We start from the raw sequence: 12,273 nt of genomic DNA on the forward strand, positions 1-12,273 counted from the left end.
ATGTTACCCCAAAAAATACCTCTTTGGCATCAGGATTATCTTGAGTTGGTTATTTTTAAGAAACAGCAGGCAAAGGAAAAGCTCTGAAAACTGAGTAGAAGTTACCCTTTTGTAAACCACATTTGTGAGGATGTCTCCCTGTCTGTATCTAGAAAGGAAGGTACTAAATTTCTAGAAACTCTTATCAATGAAGAAGGCGGTGACATCCAGCTGCATAACAACCAAACCTTTGATAACTGTGCTTTGCCTGATAACCTCCTATAACTGGCTCTCCCACCCCCCACCCTCTTTTGTGTTTAGCTGGAGATGGTATTTAAGGTGAAGACTTGGGCCATTTATGAGTGTTCTCAGTTTTCCTGGGTGTCTCCCATGTATACAGATAGTATCCATGTTATTAAACTACTGTTTGTTTGTTTTTCCCCTCCAATTATCTGTCTTTTATTATAAGGGGTCTCAACCAAGAACCTAGAAGGGTAGAGGGAAAATTGTTTTACCTTCTCCAGAAACCTTTGGCTCAAATCTCATGCTATTTCATTCTGCAACCCACCTCTTCCTCCTCAGGCACTCCTGATCCCCTTTTATTTTACCATAACACTTTATCACCTTCAGTAGTCTGTATTATACACCTCTTTTTTTTTTTTTTTTTGTATATCTCACCCCACTCAATGTAAGCTCCTGAGGGCTGGCGGTTTTATTAGTTTTGTTTACTGATGTAGCCCAAGTGCCTCGAGCAGTTCCTGGCATATAGTAAATGCTCAATAAATAAATAATGGTTGTATGTCAGCTCCCCAGCTGACACCAACACTACCCCCTGGCGTTTGCCATAGACTCAAAGGAAGGCAGAGGAGTGGGAAAGCACAGTGGAAAAAAGAGAATTCGTGTGTGTCCTGATTGGAGCCTACTCGCATGGCGAAGTTGTAGACAGACAGACTAGATACAAGGCATGGCATGTGCCTGGCTAGGGGTACCTATTTAGCTTTCTCCTCAGGTTGGTTCTAAGTTGCCAGGGAACTGGCAGTAATCAGTCAAGTCCTGGCTATTTTGAGGTCCATTGTCACAAGAGTTATTGGTTGGCTTCCTGGACTGTTGAGTAGAGATAGTGGTCTGACTCCTATAGGTGTGACTTGTAGATAGTAGGTTGACTTCCTGGGCTGCTCACTGCTGATAATGAGTGAGCTTTCTGGGTTGGCTGCTGCAGATTGTGGGTCAGAGTTTTGTTGTCCTGTGGTTTGGTCATTATTCATTTGTATCTTGAGTCTCTCAAGGTTTAGGATGAGTGGAAACAGCCAGGCAAAGGTTCTGAAGCAAGAAAATTATAGGCTATACACCAGCTGCTGATGCTTCCTATTGAAGAGCTGGTGAGTCTTTTGGAAAGTTCCTAGAATGAAAAATCAGGTTATGTGCTTGGCCAAGAATATCCTGGAATGGTAAAGCTGTGCTAATAAAGGTAATGGAAGAGTAAAGTTAAGTTAATGTAATCAGCCCCCTGAGAGGGGCCCACAGGTAGTTTTGGCTTTCAGTTGAAGGAATTTAAGAGAAGGGACGAGAAGGAACCAAGATTTGACTAGCATCATCAATTTTTGTCCCTCCTCACTCCTCTCAACCGTGCATGGTGCTGTGAGAAAAGGGACAATATTCCTGTTTCACAGGGAATGGAGATTCGGAGTTTAAATATGTTGTCCAAGGTAAAACTTAAATTGCAGTATAGGAGAATTCAAAGCCAGTTCTGCAGGACTCCAAAACCCCATGCTGCCTTCCGTAAGTTTAAATATTACCCAAGTCACCTTTTCCTCACCGTGCATGTACGTGTGTGGGTGTGTAATAGGTGATTCCATATGTATGTTGTGGGGGGACAGAAAGATGGGGGTAAACATTGGAGCGGCACAAAATAAGTACTTTTTGAGTGTAGATATTTTTACTGAATATTTTTAGGGGTGAACCCAGAATATATACTTGTATTTGCTCTTCATTTCAAATATTCTCCTTGAAGGCCCTTTTAGCGGCTGAATTATAATATCACATTTGCCTTAATATGTGTTCTTTTCACTTTTTTCCCCCCTTAAAAGTAATTGGCAAAGTAGCTAGAGTTAACTTCCAATAATTAAATGTATGTGATTCTTGGGAATCATTTCAGATTTTACAAGTGCTATGCAGTTTGCAAGAATGATGGAAATAAAACTTGTGGCTGTTCTGAGATTTATAGTCTTCACCGTTTGTAGTTTATGCTGCTGGCATTTTTTACTGATCTGGCACACTCTCTGGAGCACGTCATTTTATCGTTTAAAAATAATTATAATTATAATTAGTATTGTTATTACTTTCTTAACTGCAGCAGTGGGACGCGATGATCCAGCCTCCAGTTCATCAACTGGAAATACTGGGAGTACAGCAGTGGCAGGCTGCCAGGAGGGGCTCCATGCTACCCTCATCTGAGCCAAGGGTAGGGAAAAGCTCAGGAAGCATTGTGAGTTTGGGGGGAGCCCTACCAAAGGGAGCAACGCACTAGAGCCCACACTTGTGGTGATTTTCTTCTCTTCTGCTCTGAGAAGGGTTAGCAGCTTTGCAGGTTGCTTTCAGACCCTGCTACACTTTAGAATCACAGGGGTGAGGGGGGAGATTTGGAAGCTCCTGACACCCAGGCTATACCCCAAACCGATTAAATCAGAAGCTCTGGAGGTAGGACCCAGCATGAGTATTTTCTAAAACTTCCCAGTGGATTCCAACTTGCAGTCAAGTTGGAGATCCAGTGAATGACAGTACAATAGAGGTGGATTTCCCAAGCTCGTTGAGATTCTCCGAGGGCAGCTCCAGAAAATGTCTTTGGACAAAGGTGGATGGTGGGGAGGCAATGATGGTGGTGCTAGGCCATGAGATGTCAGACGCCGGCAGGGTGAATCCCCCAAATGGGGACTCAAGCCCTGGGCCAAGCATTCAAACGTGAGAATGCAAACTGAGCCCATACAGAGTTTAAAGTGAAGGTAAGTTTACTTAGCAGAGAGTGAGTAAGAAAAGGAAGGCGACTCCGCAGACAGCATGGTGGTCTCTAATTGCTAGTGGAAGAGAGACCCCTTGCATCCACCAGGCTAGGGTTTCTACGCCTTCTCTGGCTTCTGCGGAAAATTTCTGGGCATGGGCAAAGGAGGAAAGAACAATGGTAAGTTTATCTTCAACTTCTGTAGATACACGAAGAATGGGGGCAGGTTTAGCTTTAACTTTTGTGGGGCACAACCCGTGGCTTGTGTGTAGTAGTCTTAACTACGGATGGGGTGGGGGGGGCATAAGGGAATCTCTTTGCTTAATAGCCTTCAGATTGTTTGTTCTCAGTGAATGATTAATGTCTGCCTGAGTTCCGTGTCTTGGAGCACGTAGGCCGCAGGCTTGGAATCCAACCTCATACTTTCTTCTTTATAAAAACTGTCCTCATCCCTTCCCTGTGCTACGGGTACCAGTCCTGACTCTGTGTACATTGGGCTGGCTTGTGTGCTGGGCTGCGATGGTGTGTATGCGCTGCACACGCTCGCTGATGGCTAGAGTCCATAATAGACACTCTAGACACCAGCCCCTGGGGTCTAAGGACCGGTGGGGACCAGTCTTTCCTGGAGGAGCTGCTTCTTCGCAGTGAACCCAGCCTGGGCACTGCTCCACAGGAGTGGGCATGACCTTCCTCTTCATAACCTGTATGTCAGGTTTGACAGATTCCATCACTGAGTTGGCCCTGAGCACCATCACCTGCCTACCTAGCCCCAGCTGATACCTGCAGCTTCCGTGCCCCTGTTCAGGAATGGAAAGCAGACAGTTCAAAGCTGAAGGTGCACGTGTGTCTACTTAGGAGCCAGGATACACAACCACGCAGCTCACAAGGCAGCTTTTTGTTACAGAACCTACACGTCTCAGCAGGCGCACTTCCAGACGAGACCAAGTCATACTGGCCTCCACTGTTGACTGGGGAGCACCAGGCACCTGGACACATAAGGGGAGTGGGGGCAGCCTTGTTGGGGTGGCCTGGACTTCTAGATTGCCTCTTATTACCCTGTTTCCCAGAAAATAAGATCTAGTCGGACCATCAGCTCTAAGGGGTCTTTTGGAGCAAAAATTAATATAAGACCCTGTCTTATATTACATTATATTAATTATTATTATATTATATAAGACCCGGTCTTATATAACATTAAAATAAGATCCCGTCTTATATTAATTTTTGCTCCAAAAGCTGTATTAGAACTGATGCTCTGGCTAGGTCTTATTTTTGGGGAAACACTGTAAAGTTGTTGAATAAGATCCAATATGTACAGTCTGGAGACTGAGCATACTGGTTGTATCCAAACTGAGTAGAACAATTATTCTCCATCTTTATTGTAACAGGATATTACCATAAGACTTTTCCCCTATTTTTTCAGAGTTTCAGGAGGCTACAAAGGCTAAGAAACAAAACAATGGTAAAAAAAATATATGCATATATCCCGTATCATAAGTTCTAATTGTTCAGTGTAGAAGAATATTTTTGTAAAATAGAAAAATCATGCTTTTGGATACTATGGCAATGTCAGATTGCCAAAAACATTTCTGACAAGTACAGGTTTCTGATAACTTTAAAATCATACCACTGAACTGTGTAAAAATTTCCAGAACTCTAATGGAGAAATCTATGGATTGAAAAAAACAAAACTGAATTAATTACATGGGGCTAAATGAACTAATGAGGATCATTATAATTTTAATGGATTTTAATTTGAAACATTGCTGGTTCTTTAATGTTTTCTTTTTTCAGATGTAAGAAATACATTTTCTCTTTTCTCATAAGCTATCTATAACTTACAGCAATTTCATAAATTATACCTTTGTACAGAATTGAAATATTTATCTTTTCCTTCCTTTCTGGTCCCTCCAGAATTCAGAAACTCTTATTGGGTAGTCTTATTTTCATGCAAAGGAAGCTATTTGCATAAGCTCAATAAGAATCTGTTCTCCTTGTAACAGGGTACAATCAGAAACGTTGGTTCCATTACCAAAGCTTTACTGGAATGTCCTACTTGAGAATGATGAGTGCAGAATCAGATACGGGCAGACAATTTCAAAGAACTAAGGTTGACTTTATGGAGCTAATAGGGCTCCCTCTGAAAGGCCAGCCTGGTACCTGGCTTACAGCACCCCCAGCCTTAAAGGTGAGCAGGGAAGATCACTTCCCGGCAGGCCCAGGTTCCTCGGGATATTTTGGAGACTTCAAAAAGAGATGAATTCACCCAAATCTGTAGGTGTTGCAGGAATTGTCTGATGACAAGTCCTTGGCCTGGCTTCTTAGCCTTGAGAGGCTTTTAAAATTCCAGTAGGAGATTCCTTATTAAAAGTTCCAGCCAAACAGATGTTAAAAAAAGCCTAAATGATTAATTACTATTCTTGCTGCACTTATGGAAATCATTCGGCCACGTTTAATGAGACTAGACTTATTTTGCAAACAAATTAGTCTTAGTGTGATTATCTTTGGTAGAAATAGGTATGACTACAGAGAGAAAAATGGTTACCGTAGAAAACTATAGCACCCCCTGTAGATATCAGATTCTCGTCCTATTTGTTGTCTTTGAGGCTTTTTTTATCTGCCTATAGACTGGATTGGTCCTGAAATTTTCTAATTTCCTCAAAAATCTAGCTACAAGTCTCCAAGCATGCCATTTCTCCCACCCTTTTGACTGGGAATCTCTGAGAACCCAAACTGCCCTTACCCCGAAGCTCTGCAGGCTGAAGCTGGATGACCTCACTTCACCTTCAGAGAAATCACCACAACAGCTCACGTATAGACAGCCTGATGCCTGGTGCTGTGTGGGCCACTCAGAACGTTCCCTGGAACACCCGATGACACCACCAGAGGCATTCAAACAGCAAAAGACGCTACGAGACCAACATCCAGGAGTCTCAACGGGCTGCCCTCTGGACTCAGAAAGTGAGTTTATAGTCTGCTCCCATCATTCCTTTTTGTTTTTCTTTGTTTCTGTTGAAGTACTACTTATTAAATACCTGGTTGTTCCTACAACATAGAGGCTTAATTTTGGTGGGAACCCACTTGCCACACCACCTCCTGAAATGAGACATAGCTGTGTCATTGAACTGACCTCAAGATTAACAAGCTGGTTCAGTGAGATGAAATAATCTACCAGCTCAGCTTCTGGCCTGTGTGAAACTTCTTTGGGGATTTTCAAAACCAGGGAATAAAGTGTGGCAGAATATCCCCCCCCACACACACCCCACAAATGTGCCTTTTTGGCATAAGGATTATTTTGAGCTGATTCTTTTGAGGAAAAGAATACGTAGGAGAAACTCTGAAAACTGAGTAGAAGTTACCCTGTTGTAAGGGAAATTTACAACTATAAAGGAAATCTCAGTTCGTAAGGGTGTCTCCCTCTCTGTACCAGGAGGAGAAGGATGATTAAATTACAAGAAACTCTTAGCAATGAGGAAGGCCCTGACTTAAATTGGCACAACAAACCTTTTTGTCTTGTTTACTCAACTTCTCCTGGGGACCTCCCCATAACTGGCCTCCCCTACACCCTTTGTTCCTTTGATTTAGCTAAAGAAGGTATTGAAGCCTGAATTCTAAGCCATCTTTTTGAGTTACTCATTTTTCCCTGGGTATCTCCCATGCGTACGTGAAGTATACATGTTAATATACTTCTATTTGTTTTTCTCTTCTTAATTAGCCTTTGGTTACAGGATCCCAGCTGAAAATTTAGAAAGGTCAGAGGAAAATTATTTTTTCCCTGCTCTACACAAAAAATCTCCATCTTTGTCTATTTTCCCTTTCTCTTTCTGGGCCGCAGAATAGCCAGAATTCAGACTGCGTAACTTCCAGGGTACATTTTCTGATTGATTTCCTAGTATTCCCTAATTGATAATCCATAACATTTCTCTATATTCATGACAACATCCAAGAGTACTTACTTTCCATTATTATGTAAAAAATATTCTCCTATAATATTCTATCGAGTACTAATTTTTTGGTCCACCTACCTCTTCTCAATTGTGAAGACTTCGAAATAGGTAACTGGTCTTACTCATCCTCATTTGTTCCTTGGCCCTTTAGAACTACAGAGAACTCTCACTACATAATGACTCCATCCAAACCCCTGCACTAGGAGACTTAAGCAAACTGTAACATAGTTCCTAGCAGCCTACCCGTCAGTGTCCCAGGGACAACTCAGCCTCTCTTTGAGTTCCTGTCTGGAAAAGCTCAGGGCTGTCAAAAGAATGTACTGTTTATTCTAGCCAATGCCTGACAAGAGGCCCATGACCTTCCTTTTATAGAGCATTTACTAAAAAGGGCTTAAAGCTGTGAATCCTTCTCTGTCCCTTTGAGATGTAGATGTGTGTCTTATGACTCAGGAGTGTCTTTCTCTGGGACTTGAAAGGCTGTCAGGAAAGAGTGTTTCTGCTTCCCATCTCTGTGGGAGGATAGAATCCGAAGTTTAATAATTGCCAGCTGGTAGACCATGTTGATACATTGATATACTTGGTAATTTTTCACTTCTCTGATGACTTAAGCTTTCTCTCTCTCTCTCTCTCTCTCTCTCTCTCTTCCTCCTTCCCTCCTTCACCCTTTAAAATTTCTAGTCCTGCGTAAATCAGAGTGGAGCTCAGTTCTTTCTCCTACTGTCGTAGTTCCTGAATAAAACCTGTTTTTGCCACTTTTACGCCCAGCTGTATTTATCTTTGACACCCCTAGCAAATGCTGCGTTGAATAAATATTTGCCCTCTCCGTTGTGGCACACAAAGATATGCTACTGAGGCCAATTTGGAAAATCAGAGTGTGGGGGTCTGTGCGTGCGTTCATTCTCTTTTTATTTATTTATTCATTTATTAATCATAAGAGCCATGGCTTTTATGGAGTCACATGACTTACAGAAGCTTACAAAGGGGAAGACATAGACTCCTGGAAACAAACTACTCCCGTTATAGCACTTTCTCCAGACGTTGTTGAATGTGGAGGGATTGATGGAAATGGGGCAGGCTGATATTTCATTGCAAGGGTATTTTGTGGCCCTAGAAAAGTTAATATAATCTTTAAATTTCATTGAAGTGTTGTAAAGTCTCATATGAATGAGTTCGTGAAACAGATACCAAGTAAGAAGAGATTTTTTTTTTTTGCACCTGCTTTTTAGATTTACAATTTCACAAGATTTTTTTGGATCAGTTTAGTATCTGCTGTTTAATGTTGTGTTGCAAATAGACTTAAGAGAATCCCATTTTAACCTTGCAGAATGAGTTGCAGGTGTTTTCCTTATTTCTTTGCCCAAATATCAAGTTATGAGAATCTCAGCCTTGTAATTATATGCCAATACTACACGCAGTGCTGATTATCTGCATTTGAGTCACTAATTATATTGTCTCTCCTCTTTCCTCACCTAAAGGTTACATTTACATAAAAGATATTCAAGGAAAAAGCAGTATCATTAAGTGGCTGATGCCCTTATCGGTTACCTTACAAGCTGTAATAGAGAAGGACCAATCTGACAGAAACCTCCCTGATGCAGGCTTTTGACACTGTCATAAAATCATTATGCAGCTGTAAAATTCGAATGTCTCAATCATCACATATTACAAGCCTCCACTCCCACACTTTCTGTCTTTCCACCATGTCTTTTGTGATCTTCCTTCTGGTTAAGGCCAAGACGAGGAAGAATTATGCTAAATGTTGCACAGTTCCCAAACTGAACTTGCGCCTGAATCACCTGAGGGGTTTACACACACACACACACACACACACACACACACACACACACACACACACACACTTACAGAGAAACAAATTCTGTAAATCAAAGTTGGGACCCAGGCATTTGTGTGTTTAAGGCTTTCCGGGTGCTTTTGCTGCAAGCCAGAACTGGAAAACAACGGTCTACTGAACAGTCATGCACATTTTACAGGAACTGCACCCAAGGAGAGATTTCATAAAGACACACAAATGATTTCCCAGAATTCAGGAAGTCCTGAAAAGATAAGGTAGCCTTTTCCCCCTTGTTGGACTCATGCTACAAACTGTCCCTCTCTCTCAAAAGCCATGTTAAGGTATGAATACCTCTCGACATCCCCCATTGCCTCTCTACTGTCACCAACTACAGCGCCAGGAGTTATGAACACAATGTTAAAACAACAACAACAACAACAACAACAACACACTGTTCCCTCAGTAAAATGAACAGCCAACATTTTCATAAGATTTTATGTTTGATTTTGCATTTTCCTTAGTTTGGGTTCCCCAAAAATAAACTCTAAGGCAAGGACTTAGGTGCCAGTGAGGGATGGGCAAATGGGACAGCGGCAGGAGAAAAGCCACCATAGGCGACTGGGGCCCCAGGCGCATGTACTGCAGCCAAAGAAGGTGTAGTACTTAATGCGCTAACAGGTAACAGGCAATAGGTGGCCCTGTTGGCTAAGACACATTCCAAGGCCTTTGGGTTAAGTGAGGATGGGCTTCCAGATTCTTCCACCTTCCTTTTCACATTCTCCCACATGGTTTCCTGCTTTCCCAAGGCAATAGCCCGGACCCCAAGGTTATGGCTCTTTGTTTTCCACGACCTGCTCCACTCACACACGCCGCACCCATAATCACAATCACTTAGCTGCCAGGGAGGATTGTAACCAGATAAACTAACGCATAATTCAAGTTTAATCATATGTGTCTTCTGAAAAAATCCACTTCTGGTCTAATTACAGGCAAAGAGAGTCAAATTAAGAAGTCACAGTAAGTTAGGGACTTAGGTTGTGAAAGTTGTCAAAAGCAAGAAGGTTAATCTGTTATTTTAAGCAATTTGATGCAAATTAGCAACCCTGTTTCAAAGAACAGAAAATTAAGCAACATAAATGAATCAGGTGGAGAGGAAATTATCTCTAATTGAAAATAGATTGCTGGAGGGTTTTTCACAAACTCAAGTCACATAGATTCCTGTCTACCTCTTTCTATTGAGGTGGCAAACTGATTATTTTAGCTAAAACACAGAGCATAGACAGAGAGCAGAAACCATTTAAATTAGCAATTCTCTACGGCAGGTAAGTGTAATGTGTCTTTGAGAAGGGACTTCTTCAAATTGTACCCCTCTCTTGGTTCTGCTGAATTCGAATACACTTCCTACTTGTGTACTGCTGGGAAAGATTTGTGCTCCCAATGGGACTAAGTTGGGTAAATGAATTGTGTGGGAGCAGAGAAAGAACCACAAATCTCGATGGTTTTGAGCATCACATGAGCCCTAAATATTCAATCCAGTGTAAAAACAATGCAGAACTTGCAAAAGTGGTGAAACACAGATAAGCCCTATTGTGTAATATGAAATGCAGACGTGGAATAGCTCCCAGGGTTGAGTTTGCCAAAAGGCTTTCTCCAGACTTAATCTGCAAATCTCTAATATTAATGGTTGAGCAGGTTAATCTGGGAACTGTCCACGAATTCAGAGTAGAATCTGTGTAGTGACTTCCAAGAGATAACATCTCTATACAGGTGGACACTCATTCAAACTTTGGAGATATTCTGGACTTGGGTGAATTCTCTGGGGGTCATTTCCCTTACCAATGCCAGCAGTGGGTTACCGGACAAGAGTCTGAGAAAACTCTTTATTTGGATAACATTGGTTTTTAATATGGTTCCATATTATCCATAGTTATATCCATGGTTCCAGTTATTTCCATAGCTGGCTTAGAGAAGTCTTTAGATTTATCACTAGATAGTACTGATTTTTATAACAATTTACATTTGGGAATTTAAGGATTCAGAACTAAAGTTGACATGTTTGTAAATCCAAATTATTATATATTTCTACTGATTATACTAGTCATCTTATATGCTTCGAAAGTATTGCCTTGGATGGTGATGTTAATTGCTGTAATTTTCTTCTGTCATTTCGAATCAATTTCTTTTTTGTGAAAACAAACTGTTAGAATTCACCATTCTGCATTACAGTTTTGTAGTAAATTACAGTATATTGAACTACAGTGTTCCATTTGTAGCATAAAATGGAGAAAAGTATCACAATTTACTGCCATACTAAGTAAAATGACTTAATGCTCATTGTCGTTTGTAAACATTGAACTTAAAAACAAGTAGCAATAATAAATGAATTTTGTTTCTGTTTGCAAACACAATCAATTCTATTCATCCATACTTTTCCAGTCTGTATGAAACCCGTTGTTACTTTTGTGATGGTTGGATAGATCTCGATATTATTATCCTGGCCTTCTTTTTAAATTAAACATGCCTGATAAATATTTATGGAGTGCCTACAATTGCCAGGTACCACGGGAGACACAAAGGAAACAGATGTGATTTTTGTCCTCAAATATTTAGGTTCACAAGGAGATATAAAGATTTGGGTTCAGGGGTCATTTTCTAGATATTTCCACACATGTTCTTATTTGCATCACCCAATAACCTTTTAAGGTACAGAAACTATCTTAGGTAGATATAAAGTATACCATAAAGTAGATATGAAACTAAGCCCTGGTGGGTTAAGACTTGTTAGAGTTACACGATAATAAGTAAAAAGGACCTGGATTTGAAAATTGATTTTCTCAGTGTAGATCTAGCCCTCTTACCATATTCAAGACAGGATACGGCCAATACCCTGTGTAAAGAAAGTGCAATGGGAGTTTGGAGGATGTCATATAATAATAATCCTAAAAATTTCCCCAATGAGTGATACATGAGTCTCAATTTCTTCTTAGAATCTATGCTGATTAGTTTTCACCCTATTAATCTAGTTCTTTCTCTGGGAAGATCTAAATTTTGTAGGTATACCTTTACTTCTTTGACCTGAATTTCTATCATGTTCTCTCTCGTTATTTTCACCTCTTTTTCCTCTGCATTCTTGGAGAGCTGTTTCGCTAGACTGCCACATTACTTACTCAATTTTCAGCAGCATTAATTTTGCTCTTTACTGCCTCTAATGCAGATGGCTCACTTTTTATGGCTCATTGTTCCTATTTCAGAAAGGCTATATTTTCTTGATTCCTCGAGAAAACCAAGCAGACGTTTGCTGAAATTTTCTTCTATGTCCTACATAAAATATTTTCTTAGAAAATGCTCTTCTTTCAAGTTTTTAGATATAAAAACACTTGAAAAATAAAGCCTCAGTTGTTATGTAAGTTACCTAATCTCACATAATTTCTTCATCTGAAAAGTGAGGTGAATAATAGAACTCACCTCACAGGGTTGGTATGGGAAGTAAATGAGTTAATACAATAAAGAATTTGTAGAAGTGGGTCCAATCAGGAGACAGAAGCCACACAGTAGGTTAA

The 12,273-nt window shown here is 40.7% G+C and overlaps 1 protein-coding gene across 1 annotated transcript in view; it reads left to right on the forward strand.

The window, feature by feature from the left end:
- Positions 1 to 5,828: 5,828 nt before the first annotated feature.
- Positions 5,829 to 12,273, forward strand: part of DNAH14 (dynein axonemal heavy chain 14) — a gene marked incomplete at its 3' end in the record, with an annotated part of 220,288 nt that continues 213,843 nt past the window's right edge. The window contains exon 1 of the mRNA XM_081039181.1: positions 5,829 to 5,935. Within this exon, the coding sequence (XP_080895307.1) occupies positions 5,848 to 5,935 (88 nt within the window). The 5' untranslated portion in view covers positions 5,829 to 5,847. The remainder of the gene's footprint in view (positions 5,936 to 12,273) is intronic.

The sequence above is a fragment of the Rhinolophus hipposideros genome (assembly GCF_964194185.1).
Source record: "Rhinolophus hipposideros genome assembly, chromosome: 26".
Taxonomy (NCBI): domain Eukaryota; kingdom Metazoa; phylum Chordata; class Mammalia; order Chiroptera; family Rhinolophidae; genus Rhinolophus; species Rhinolophus hipposideros.